Genomic DNA, 12,815 nt, shown 5'->3' with positions numbered 1-12,815 from the left:
GTACCGCTTTTGCTCTGTCAATCTTTCCTCAGCCCCAAGTCTTTTCAGGAAGCCAACCAGCGTGTTGTGTTTCACTGAGTTGCACATACAGCACCCAGCAGAATGGGGCCCTGACTAGGAGTCGCAATACCAATACCTAGGAACACCTGTGGTTGGCTAAGCTGCCTGCATTACAATGTGCTTGTTACTGAACCTCTGCCTTCCTCCTGCTAGTGCCACCCACCCAGGCTGACATCCAGCATGGACGTACTCCGGCGAATCCCACCATGGAGATTCCCTTTCATCACAACAACCGAGCTCGGTGTTTGTCAAGCAGCTTGAAAGCTCAGAACTGCAAACAGCCTTGCAAACATGCTCTGTATCCCCATGCCCTGGGCCTGGTCTATAGCTCCTCATTGGAACCACACAATCAGTGCCCCTGCCCTGCACCTTGCTGCCTGCTTGCATTGGTTCTCTGACATGCCGCCTTCTCGGGGCCCTGAGTCAGAAATCCAGCATGTGGCTGCCCATTGGGCCTTCCCCAGACATTATGAAACAAACAATGGGACTCACGTGAAATGAGGTCGAAGCATTTCCTATCATCCAGGTTCGGCTTCACTTGGCAAGTCAACAAATTCAGCTTGGCTGGTGGGCGGTTTAGCTAGTGGATAGAAGATGGGTCCTTAGTACTCGCAACTTTGCTAGGACAGCAACCCCTGGGGGCAAGTCCCCGCCATGCTCCCAAGCAATTAGGGTCATTGAGGCAGGGAACAGGGAGGAAGAACTTCCCAGTGGTTAGGGACAAATCTAAACTTGGGAGACTCAGGTTCAAGACCCTGCTCTGTAAGAGCCTGCTGATGTGAGCCTGGGGAAGTCACTTAGTCTCTCTGGCCTCAGTTCCCCTCTGTCCACAGAGATAACAGTCCTGCCCTGCCTCCCTTGGGAGCTGTGAGGGGAAATCCATTGAAGCCTGTGAGCACTCAGCTAGGCCAGTGACAGGGGCCAGACAGAACGCAGTGGGCCTTCCCAGTAACCCAGGCACATTGTTCTTGCTGGTGCTGTCATCAATAACAATAAAAGAAATCACAGCAATGCTCCCCTGCTTTCCCCTGCTCCCGGATGCTTGGTGCACTCTCCATGCAGGCTCTCAGGCTGGGCAAGACCCTAGTGCCTTTGCCTGTGGTCCACTGAGGGCACAGGGACTCCAGCCTCAACGGAAAGACTCCAGTGGGCACTGGGTCAGGCCAGCAGCCTGGGGCTGGAGAAGATCACACTCCAGGGTTTCTAGTCAGGCTCAGGAAAAGCCACTAGACTCACTGTGGGTAACAGTGTTAATCATCTGCACAACCCCCTGGAAGGGACTGAATCCCACAGGCCTTCTCAGCCCACCGCTTCTGAGCATGGGCCATGATGGAGGCACCGACCTTACCGTGCTGTGAAAGACGGTCAGGTAGCCATTCTGGATCGTGCACTTCCTCTTCTGCCAGACCTTCCTCAGCCTGAAAATGAGCCGGGAATTCTCTCATTTCAAAGGAGTTGCTCAAAGTCCTACCACCCAGGGGGCTGGAGACCCCTTCAGCCAGGGACCAGCCTGCCAAAGGAGCGTGCAGAGCAGCACCACCGCAGGCAGCAATGCAGAGAGGAGAGGAGGGCACAGCTAAGGCCACAGCTTCTGCTCCTGACAAACTGCCTGGCTCGTGCAGGCATGGGGTATGTAGCAAGAGCGGAGGGCGGGGGGCAGCCCTTGGCCTGCTGTGAGCTGAGCAAGGTGGCCTGTGGCACGCCGCAAAAGGTGTGATGGACAGGCAGCACAGCCTCTTACTGGAGACGATGTATACAGCATTTTCCCCAAGCAATGGGCTGCCACTGCTGCCAGTCCTAGCCTGGCAGAGCTCACTGCTAGGATGCACTCCAGACCTCTCAGTTCATGTGCTCCCTTCCACTTCTAGCTGTAGCCCTTGTCATGTCCTAGATTCCTTTCCTGCCTTGATATTTACGCCCCACAGGGGTTTGTAAACTGCCTTGTCCTCTCCCCACCTGCAGGCACTGCTCAGCCAAGCTGGACATGTTATGCCCTTCAGGTCTCCTTCCAGTCTCCTTCGCACATCAATCCCTTCAGCCCCTGATCATTTCCAGGGTTTACCTGGCCTCTTTGCTGCCATATTGTACTGCAAACTCATGACAGATTTGGAAGTGTCTGTAATAATCTATGCATGAGACAAGGTGGGCAAGGTAATGTCTTTTATTGGCCCAGCTTCTGTTGGTGGAAGGGATAACCTTTCAACCTTACACAGAGCTCTTCCTAAGGTCTGGAGAAGGTAATCAGTGTCTCCAAGCTGGAGGTTTTTAAGAACAGGTTAGATAAACACCTGTCAGGGATGGAGTAGAGCAGGGTTTCTCAACCCGTGGGTCAGGACCCAGCATTGGGTCACCAGGATGTTTCAAAAGGTCACATGGCAGCTCCTGTGACTCCTGTCCCATGGGACAGGCTGGACATTGCAGCCTCTGAGGTCCCGTGCCATTCAGATTTGGCACAGCTGTCATCATGACAGGAGTCCCAGTACGCCAAATGGGAGTGAGTGGCACTGCAACCTCAGAAGCCAGGTCACAATTCCACTCTCACAAAGTCAAGGGAGCAGTCAGGGAGCAGGGCCAAACCTGAGCAGCGTTGCAGCCCCTGAGATTGCAATGTCTAGTGCAGAGAGCCAAGTCCAGCCAACCCCACAGCACTGGAGCCACCGCTCTGGGGTGAGTGCTGAGCACGATCCAAACCCCCTGGGGGCAGGATCCAATTGAAACCACCCGAGGGCCTCTACCCCCAAACTATTTACTGGGTTGCAACAGGCCATAAACATTTACAACTGGACCCTGGGTCCACAAAGGTTGAGAATCACTGATCTAGATAATACTGAGCCCTGCCTCAGTTCAGGGGGCTGACCTAGATGACTTCTTGAGGTCCCTTCCAGTCCTAAATTTCTACAATTCTAAGGTGGAACAGATTGTTAAGCAAAAGGGGTTCACATATTGTAGGAGACCACTTAAAATGAAGTGAGCAATTAGCACCTTTGCAGTGAATGACAACGGAGGGTTAACAGGAAGCAGGGTGTGTTACAAATTGTTGTAGTAGACCATAAATCCAGAGTCTCTATTAAGTCCATGATTTTTAATGTCAAGCAGAGAGTTATGAATTTAAGGCCGTGTCTACACATATACTGCTGCTGCAGTGCGTGTGGTGAAGACACTCTATGCCAGTGGGAGAGAGCTCCCCCATCAGCATAACAAAACCAGCATCTGTCGTTTGCAGAGATATGTCAGTAGGAGAAGCTCTCCTGCCGACATAGTGCTTTCCACACCAGTGCTTATGTTGCTGTAATTTATGTTGCTCAGGGGGGTGGTTTATTCACACCCCTGAGCGACATATGTTTTGCCAACATAGGCGGTAATGTAGTGTGACAGACCCAGACCAGTGGGGTACAAGGAGTCTGGTCCTATTGGCATCCAGCGGGGGTGGGCGGGCAAAGCCCGCCCACTTCTAAAGGACCTCCCCGCAGCCTAAGTGGAGGACCCACAGGTCTGGGACACCAAGTAATTACGTGGGACAACTAATGAAAAAAACAGGATCGGGAGTGAGGTCATAGGGCTAAACTAAGGGAACCGGATGGGGACACCGAGCAGAGAACCCCGGACAATGCCCACTGCTCCTCAAAGGTGTCAAGGGAGCCAGTGGACGCCGCCCAGAGGAACTCCGCCCGGATATGTGAACAGACGAAGGAACGGAAATAGGCCCTACAGTCGCAAGAAATCCCATCAGCCAACCTCCTCTCCCTGGTGCTGTAGATGGCTAGTTTGGCCAGGGCTAAGAGGAGGTTGAGAAGGAGATCCCGCGACTTCGTGGGGCCACGGATGGGGAGTGCGTAGATAAAAAGGTGAGGGGAAAAGTGCAACCAAAAATGCAATAGGAGGTCCAAGAGGAGCCGGAACAGGGGCTGCAACCTGGCGCACTCCAAATAAATGTGGTGCCAAGGTCTCCTTCTCGCCACAGAAAAGGGCAGGTGTTGGGGACAGGGTGAACCGCGCCAAGTACACGCCTGTGCTCACGGCCCCGTGAAGGAGCCGCCAACTGACATCCCCGGCGGGCCTCGGGACCAGGGGAGAGTACAAGCTGGCCCACTGGGGCTTCTCACCCTCGAGAGGTGGCAGGAGGTCCCGCCATTTGGTATTGGGGCGGGACGCGAGGGTGAGGTAGTGAAGGGAGTGGAGCACGAGTGTGTACAGATGTTTCCGTGGCGCGGTCTGGAACAGAACGGCTGCAGATCGTGCAGCCGGCTCGCAGTGAAAGGGTGAGGGGGCCGATTGGGTCCACGCAGGGGGGCAGGGGCCCTATAAAAAATGTCCACGGTCCTGGGTGGAGGGTGGCGGGGCGTGCCCCTCTCGCAGGACCCGGTCGAGGTAAGCCCGAGCAGCAGGCAGCAAAGCGGCCCTCACCTCCTGAAGTACGTGCCTGGGGAGTATGAGGTCTGGAGAGCCCCATGCGCTGAGCGAGCGTCAGGGGATCCAGCCAGTCTCCCCGGTCGTAGTCCAGGAGGTCTCCGACCCTGGTGACTCCGCCAAGACCAGCCTCTGGTGCACCGCGGGGGACTCCGCCACCTGCACACGAAGCTGGGGATTGTGTAGCAGGGGCTCCGCGAGAGGTCGGCCCCCACGGTGGCCGCACACGGCAGTTTGCCGGACCTGGTCGTGGAAAAGAGCTTCCAGGTCCGGAGGAGGTCTTGGTAGAAGACCGGCAGCCCCGGAGAGGTCTCGCGGAAGACCTCTCGGATGGAGGTAAAAGAGCTGCCGGTTGTATTGGAGCCCTCGGAAGCGGCAGAGGAAGGCGTGCGCCAATACGCTCCATGCCGGACTACCTGCACCATACAGGAGCCTCTGCAGGGCCTGGAGGCGGAAGACCCGGACCTGAGTGCATAGGCACTTCAGGCCCTGCCCCCCTCCTCCAGGGGCAGGTGGAGGACCCCTGCAGAGACCCAGTGCGTCCCTGGCCAAAAGAACCCCAGAATCGCCATCCGGAGGTTTGGCCAGGAAATCCGGGGCCGGGACCAGGTGTTGAGCCGGTACCAGAGCATGGACAGGACCAGTTGATTAAGCACCAGTGCCGGTGGATTCCCCCCGAAGGGAGAGGTTACGCACCGGAGTAGTCCTGTCCATTTCCGGAGCCACTCCATCACCCTGCCCTCCAAACCGTGCCAGTTCTCCGGCGGAAGACGGATGTGTGGCAGAAAGGTAAACGCCGAGATAGAAAGCATGCGGACCCTGCGCTCCACCGGATGGCCTGAAGCCGCGGGTGGGAGGGAGCTCAGGACCTGCCACCTCGTCCCGACCACCAGGCCAGAAGCTCTTGACCCAGTTAACCCGGGCGGAGGAGGCCGCCGATACACAGCCTGGCAAGCCTCCACCTATGCCAAGTCGCCCGGGTCCTGGACCACGAGGAGCACATCGTCAGCGTACGCCGACAGGACCAGCCGCAGCTCCGGCTCCCTGAAGCACCAACCTCCACCCCGTCAACCTCTTGCGGAGGAGACAGAGGAAAGGGCTCGATCGCCAGAGCGTACAGCTGGCTCGAGAGGGGGCACCCCTGCCATACTCTCCGGCCCCAAAGCTGACCGGCTCGGTCAGGGTCCAGTTGAGCCTGACCAGACACTCCGCAGAAGCGTACAGCACCTGGAGAAAACCCACCAAACAAGGGTCCGAAGCCCGAACGCTTGCAGAGTACCCGCCGAGGATAACCCGTGATCCATCCCTGTAACTGCAGCCCAGCACGCCTTCTCGCTGATCCATACCAGGGACAAGAGGGCGAAAACGACAGACCACCCCTACAACCCTAAAATTCCAGAAGGTCCCAACCAGATACAAGTTATCAAAGATGGTCGCTCCGGCCTGGGATGGGGTAGGTCTGGTCCGGATGGACCTAACGTCAGGGGCATTACAGCACGGACCCTAGCCGTCAGCGAGAATGGCCTTCGTAACCGATTTTGTAGTCCGTGCCTGGAGCGAGATGGCACGCCATATCTCGAGCGTACTCAGTCGTGAGAGAGTCGCGGATCCGTGTTAGTCCCCCTTCGGCAATTTAGGCGAGCAAGGCTCCCCTGCACGGATGAGAGGGGAAGACCCCACTCCTGCAAAGACTCAGCCCAGACGGACCAAAATCGGTTTACACTGCCATCTCGCTGCGGCATCCGTGCTGGTGGTACGTGGTCCATCCGGACTCAGACCTACACCGTCCCGGGCCGCACTATCTTTGATAACTTGTATCTGGCGGTCATGGGACTTCTGGAATTAGGGTGTAGGGATGGTCTGTCGTTCGCCCTCTGTCCCTGGATCAGAGAGAAGGCGTTATTCGACCAGATGGATCACGAGGTATCTCCTGGCTACTCTGCGAGAGCGTTCGGCTTCGGACCCCGCTTTGTGGGTTTTCTCCAGGTGCTGTACGCTTCTGCGGAGTGTCTGGTCAGGGCTCAACTGGACCCTGACCGAGCCGGTCAGCCTTCGGGCAGGGGAGTGCGGCAGGGGTGCCCTCCTCTCGAGCCAGCTGTACGCCCTGGGCGATCGAGCCCTTCCTCTGTCTCCTCCGCAAGAGGTTGACGGGGTTGGTGCTTCGGGAGCCGGAGCCTGCGGCTGGTCCTGTCGCAGAGAGAGAAGTTCGCCGACCGATGTGCTCTCGTGGTCAGGACGGGCTTGGCATGGGTGGAGGCTGCAGCTGTGTATTCGGTGGCGTCTCCGCCCGGGTCAACTGGGTCAGAGCTCTGCCTGGTGGTCGGGGACGGGTGGCACGGCAGCTCCTCCACACGCTTCAGGCCATCCGGTGGAGCGCTGGTCCGCTGCTCTATTCGGCGTTACCTTCTGCCATGCATCGTCTCTCGCCGGAGAATGGGATGGTTTGGAGGGCAGGGTGAGGCAACTCCGGAAATGGACAGGACTACTCTGGTGCCTCTCCTTCGGAGGAGGATTGGTGTTAATCACTGGACCTCTCCATGCTCTGGTACCGGCTCAACACCCTGGTCCGGCCCGGATTTGCGCACATCCAGACAGCGATTCTGGGGTTCTTTTGGCCACGGACGACTGGGTCTCTGCAGGGGTCCTCACTCCCCTGGAGGAGGGGGGGAAGGGCCTGAAGTGCCTACACACTCAGGTCTGTGTTCCACCTCCAGGCCTGCAGAGGCTCCTGTATGATGCGGGTAGTCCGGCATGGGCGTACTGGCGCAGCTTCCTCCGCCCGCTTCGAGGCGTCCGATCGACCGGTCAGCTCTTTTACCTCCATCGAGAGGTCTTCCACGAGACCTCTCCAGGTTGCCGTCTTCTACAGACCCTCCTGGACTGGCAGCTTTTTCAGCGACCAGGTCCGTGGCGGCCACCGTGGGGGCCAACCTCCTCGCGGAGCCTTGCTACACAATCCCGCTTCGTGTGCAGGTGGCAGAGTCCTGCAGTGCGCCAGAGGTTGGTCTTGCGGGAGTCATCAGGTCAGAGACCTCCTGGACTATGACCGGGGAGACTGGCTGGATCCCCTGACGCTCGCCTGGCGCATGGGCTCTCCAGACCTTCATATCCTGGTGCGTACTTTAGGAGGTGAGGGCCGTTCTTGCTGCTGTGCTCGGCTTACCTCGACGGGTCCTGCGAGAGGCACGCCGCCCACCCTCCACCCGGCCCGTGGACATTTTTATAGGGCCCCTGCCCGTGGACCCAATCGCCCCTCACCCTTTCACTGCAAGCAGCTGCACGATGTGAGCCTGTTCGGTTCCACACCGCGCACAGAAACATCTGTACACACTCGTGCTCCACACCTTACTACCTACCTTGCGTCCCACCTCGATACAAATGGCGGAGACCTCCTGCCACCTCTCGAGGGTGAGAAGCCCGGTGGGCAGCTTGTACTCTGCCTGGTCCGAGGCCTGCGGGAATGTCAGTTGGCGGCTCCTTCATGGGCCGTGAGCAGGGGCGTGTACTTGGCGCAGTTCACCCTGTCCCTAACACCTGCCCTTTCTGTGGCGAGAAGGAGACCTTGGCGCAGAGAGAGAAGTTCGCCGACCGATGTGCTCTCGTGGTCAGGACGGGCTTGGCATGGGTGGAGGCTGAGCTGTGTATTCGGTGGCGCTCCTCCGCCCGGGTCAAGTGGGTCAGAGCTCTGGCCTGGTGGTCGGGGACGGGTGGCAGGCAGCTCCTCCCACCACGCTTCAGGCCATCCGGTGGAGCGCTGGTCCGCTGCTCTATTCGGCGTTACTTCTGCCATGCATCGTCTCTCGCCGGAGAATGGCATGGTTTGAGGGCAGGGTGAGGCGAACTCCGGAAATGGACAGGACTACTCTGGTGCCTCTCCTTCGGAGGGAGGATTGGTGTTAATCAACTGGACCTCTCCTGCTCTGGTACCGGCTCACACCCTGGTCCGGCCCGGATTTGGCACATCCAGACAGCGTTCTGGGGTTCTTTTGGCCGGGACGACTGGGTCTCTCAGGGGTCCTCACTCCCCTGGAGGAGGGGGGAAGGGCCTGAAGTGCCTACACACTCAGGTCTGTGTCTCCACCTCCAGGCCTGCAGAGGCTCCTGTATGATGCGGGTAGTCCGGCATGGAGCGTACTGGCGCACGCTCTCCGCCCGCTTCGAGGCGTCCGATCGACCGGCAGCTTTTACCTCATCCGAGAGGTCTTCCACGAGACTCTCCAGGTTGCCGTCTTCTACAGACCCCCTGGACTGGCAGCTCTTTCAGCGACCAGGTCCGTGGCGGCCACCGTGGGGGCCAACCTCCTCGCGGAGCCTTGCTACACAATCCCGCTCGTGTGCAGGTGGCAGAGTCCTGCCAGTGCGCCAGAGGTTGGTCTTGGCGGGAGTCATCAGGTCAGAGACCTCCTGGACTAGACCGGGGAGACGGCTGGATCTGACGCTCGCTGCGGCATGGGCTCTCAGACCTATCATATCCTGGTGCGTACTTTAGGAGGTGAGGGCGCTTGCTGCCTGTGCTCGGCTTACCTCGACGGTCCTGCGAGAGGCACGCCGCCCACCCCCACCGGCCGTGGACATTTATAGGCCCCTGCCCGTGGACCAATCGCCCCTCACCCTTTCACTGCAAGCATGCACGATGTGACCTGTTCGGTTCCACACGCGCCAGAAACATCTGTACACACTCGTGCTCCACACCTCTACCTACCTTGCGTCCCACCTCGATAAAATGGGGAACTCCTGCCACCTCTCGAGGGTGAGAAGCCCGGTGGCAGCTTGTACTCTGCCCTGGTCCGAGGCCTGCGGGAATGTCAGTTGGCGGTCCTTCATGGGCCGTGAGCAGGGGCGTGTACTTGGCGCAGTTACACCCTGTCCAACACCTGCCCTTCTGTGGCGAGAAGGAGACCTTGGCGCTGCAGCAGACTATCCCCAGCTGAAAGCAGGGATCCTGGCCAGATCTGGGGTAACGACTGCAGTGCGGGCCCAGCAGTATCACGAGTGGAGGTACCAGGAATACAAAACCCCGCGGTCCCAACTGTATGACCTCATCCATCTCGCACGAAAGTGGTTGCGAACGGAGTCCCGGAGCCCGGAAGAGATACTAGAGGTTCTGGTTATCGACCGATACATGAGGGGGCCAGCGCCAGACCTTCGTGCCTGGGTAAGCCAGAACGAACCCTCCACCTATGATGAGGTTGTTACACTGGTAGAGAGGCAAAGGATGGTGAGGGAGTTGACCCGACCAGTTAAGGAAGAGGCACCCTGGGTTAAACTAGCAGCACTAAGCCCTAGAGCTCAGGTGACTGGGCCACCAGGAGGGCCCAGGTGAAAAAAGAGAGGGGCTGAAGGCTCACCAGAAGCCGCAAAGTGTCGGAGCACAGAGGGAAAAGAGGATCATGATGTTAGATTGCCCAAACCAAGAGACCGGGGAATGCCCAGTTCTCCATACAGATGTTATGCCTGCGGGGAGTGGGGACATATAGCTGCACAGTGTCCCAATGCTGAGGAGCCGATGCAATGTAACCTGGGGAACTAGGCATACCCATGCTCCCTAATCCAACTTGTGGGGGGTCTGACTAACCCCACATATGTACATCAGACCAATGAAACTAAATGGGGTAGAGACCACGGCACTGGTTGATTCGGGGAGTGCTATCACGCTTGTCTCGGGGAAGCTCGTCAAGTGTAGTCAGCTGCTGCGGGCTAAGCGTACAGGGATAACATGCGTCCATGGGACAGTTGGTTATTACCCCACCATCCCAATAAAACTCGAGATTACGGGGAACACTACTGAGGTAGCAGCAGTTGTAGTCCCTAAACTCCCATACCCAGTGCTCATAGGGAGGGATTTCCCAGGGTTTGGAAACTTACTCCCAGTAGGAGGATTGGAGGAAAAAGGGAACCCTGAAGTTAGTGAGGCCTCCACAGTAGACTGTCAACCCCTAGTCTTCTCTGAAATATCCCCAGATTTATCTTCCATTCCCAGACAGGGTAGAAAGTCAAAAAGGGAAAGGAGGGCAGCTAAGGCCTTGGGAACCCGAATACTGACTCAAAGCCAGAGAGTCGCTCTCGTAGGTAGGCGGACCTGAGCAGCTGTAAAGGAGGCCACCCAGGAGGGAGAAGCACCCGAGTCTGACCCCCACCCTAACACTTCTGAACCAGTAGCGGCAACAGAGACTGGGCCCCTAGTTTTGGGGCAGATTAGCCCCGGGAGAGGAAATTTTGGACAAGACTAGGCTGAAGACCCAAGGTACGACAACATTAGGAAGGAGGTGACTGAAATAGATGGGGTTCCCATGGAAGGGAAAGCCCGGGACCAGGACCCTACTTCATAATGAAGAAGAATCTCTTATACCGGGTTGCACCAGTACAGGGGCAGAAGGTACAGCAGTTCCTAGTACCTCAAAAACACCAGAACGCTGTATTAAGTCTTGCTCATAGCACCGGATCCGCAGCAAGCTGCTATGGCCTTCTTAGGTATTATGGATTGACTAACTGAACACTACAGCCGCTAATATAACAAGAAGCTTGGTAAGTCTAAAATCTCAGGATTCCCAGGATGGGAAGGATTGGGACACCCACTACCACCCGTATCATTAGGTCACATCCGAGATGTACCTCAGGCCTGAACAATTCTTGGTTGTTTTCCTCTCCTTTCCGTAGTATTAATGGGCCGTATCGCTGTGTGTTCTTCCCACCTTTCGGGCATACCCTAAGAATCCGCCAAAGAGATCTGGAAGAGCAACACCGAATTAGGCGAGTAGTAAAATTATTAAAAAGAGAGTCATGTGATTGGATGCAGCAGGCAATGCGATGACCTGTACTACACTCTGACCCACGGGCTCAGCCACTAATTATTTACAGAGCGAACATTTGCGAATATATAGCGACAGGATCCCAGAGAACCCATTACAATTGCCAGGCAAATGCCAGACAAAATGTATCTAAACAGTGGAGATCGGGTATGTGTTCTGGTACCCACACTGACTAGAAAAGAAGTCTCTCTGAACCCAAAGGCAGGGACCTTATGAGGTTGAAACCAATGGGGAAGTACCTACACAGGTGCGGCAGCCAGACCCGAAAACAAGAACAGAATTTATATATCATCAACCTTCGAAACCCGGCATGCAACCAAAGCGTAGCATAACTGTCCAAAAAGACTAACCCAGGAAAACAAGCCTTCCAAACAGATACTCCCGATTTAACACCAAGACCAGAAGAAATGAGGGTCCCGAATATCTTCTGGAACCAAGATGTGTCTTGACCAAAACCAGGTCGAACAAGCTGAAGACATATCACAACACCGCAACGAACCTCGGGAGCAGAATAAACAAATGAGCCCTACGGTGCCAGCGTCAAAAAGGGAGATAAAAACAAAAGTAAGAAAAATGCTGGAGTTGAGGGATCATCGAAGAATCCCACAGCTCAGTGGTCCAGCCCAATACGTGCCTGGTGCCCAAACCCTGATGCACAACAACGGCTTCTTGCAACCGACATTTATCATACTATGGCGGGATCACAGGAGGCATGCATGTGCAACTGTCACGAAAAGACCTAAGGAAAACAAGCCGGGCCAAACAGTGAGAGTATCTCTAGCCGATTTAACACCAGACAGAAATGAGGTGTCTGAGATGATCTTCTGGAACCAAGATGTGTCTCAAGACAGGACAAAACTGAGACATATCACACATCATCACGAACCCTTGGGCCAGAATAACAATGAGGCCCTATTGGGTACCAGCGGCCAAAAGGAGGAAAAAAAAGCAGAAGTAAAAAAAAATGCAAGCTGGAGTTTGGGATATCAAGAATCCCACAGTCAGTGGTTCCCTTGGATCATGCTGGTGGCCCAAACTTTGGCACCCAAGGTTTGAACCTTAGAGTCCAAAAAAATGAGGGTACCAAACATGAATTCCTACTTCCTTAATTACCCAGTTAGATCTGATAGCTGCCCCACCCCAAAAGTAATGTGTTTTGGGCATAACTAGTTACTGCCCCCCAAAAACCTTCCCTGGGGACCCAAGACCCAAATTCCTTGAGTCTCACAACCAAAGGGGAATAAAACCATTTCCCTTCCCCCTCTTTTCTTCCTCCCAGATCTTTCCCACCCTGGGGTACACTAGGAGATCACTGTGATTCAAACTCCTTGAATCACAACATAGAGAGGAATGTCCCTTCCCCCCCTTTCTTTTTCCCTCACCAAGAGGCGATACTGATTCAAACTCCTGTGAATCTAAAACAAAGAGGGAATGCACCTTCCCCCCCCTTCCTTTTTCCTTCTCACCACCAATTCCCTAGTGGGTACCAAAGTTTCTTAGAGCCTTACCAAGGGGAAAAAATTAATCAGGTCTTTAAAA

At 56.0% G+C, this 12,815-nt stretch overlaps 1 protein-coding gene across 1 annotated transcript in view; it reads right to left on the bottom strand.

Annotated features, from left to right (window-relative positions):
* LOC116816900 (arf-GAP with SH3 domain, ANK repeat and PH domain-containing protein 2-like) overlaps nucleotides 1-12,815 on the bottom strand; it is a 114,000-nt gene that overhangs the window by 53,391 nt on the left and 47,794 nt on the right. Inside the window, exons 11-12 of the mRNA XM_032766532.2 lie at nucleotides 1,409-1,478; nucleotides 553-640 (exon numbers count right to left, since the gene is read on the bottom strand). Of these exons, the coding sequence (XP_032622423.1) occupies nucleotides 553-640; nucleotides 1,409-1,478 (158 nt within the window). The remainder of the gene's footprint in view (nucleotides 1-552; nucleotides 641-1,408; nucleotides 1,479-12,815) is intronic.

Source organism: Chelonoidis abingdonii, chromosome 14 (genome assembly GCF_003597395.2).
Source record: "Chelonoidis abingdonii isolate Lonesome George chromosome 14, CheloAbing_2.0, whole genome shotgun sequence".
Classification (NCBI taxonomy): Eukaryota; Metazoa; Chordata; order Testudines; family Testudinidae; genus Chelonoidis; species Chelonoidis abingdonii.
This window is presented reverse-complemented; position numbering and strand designations above follow the sequence as displayed.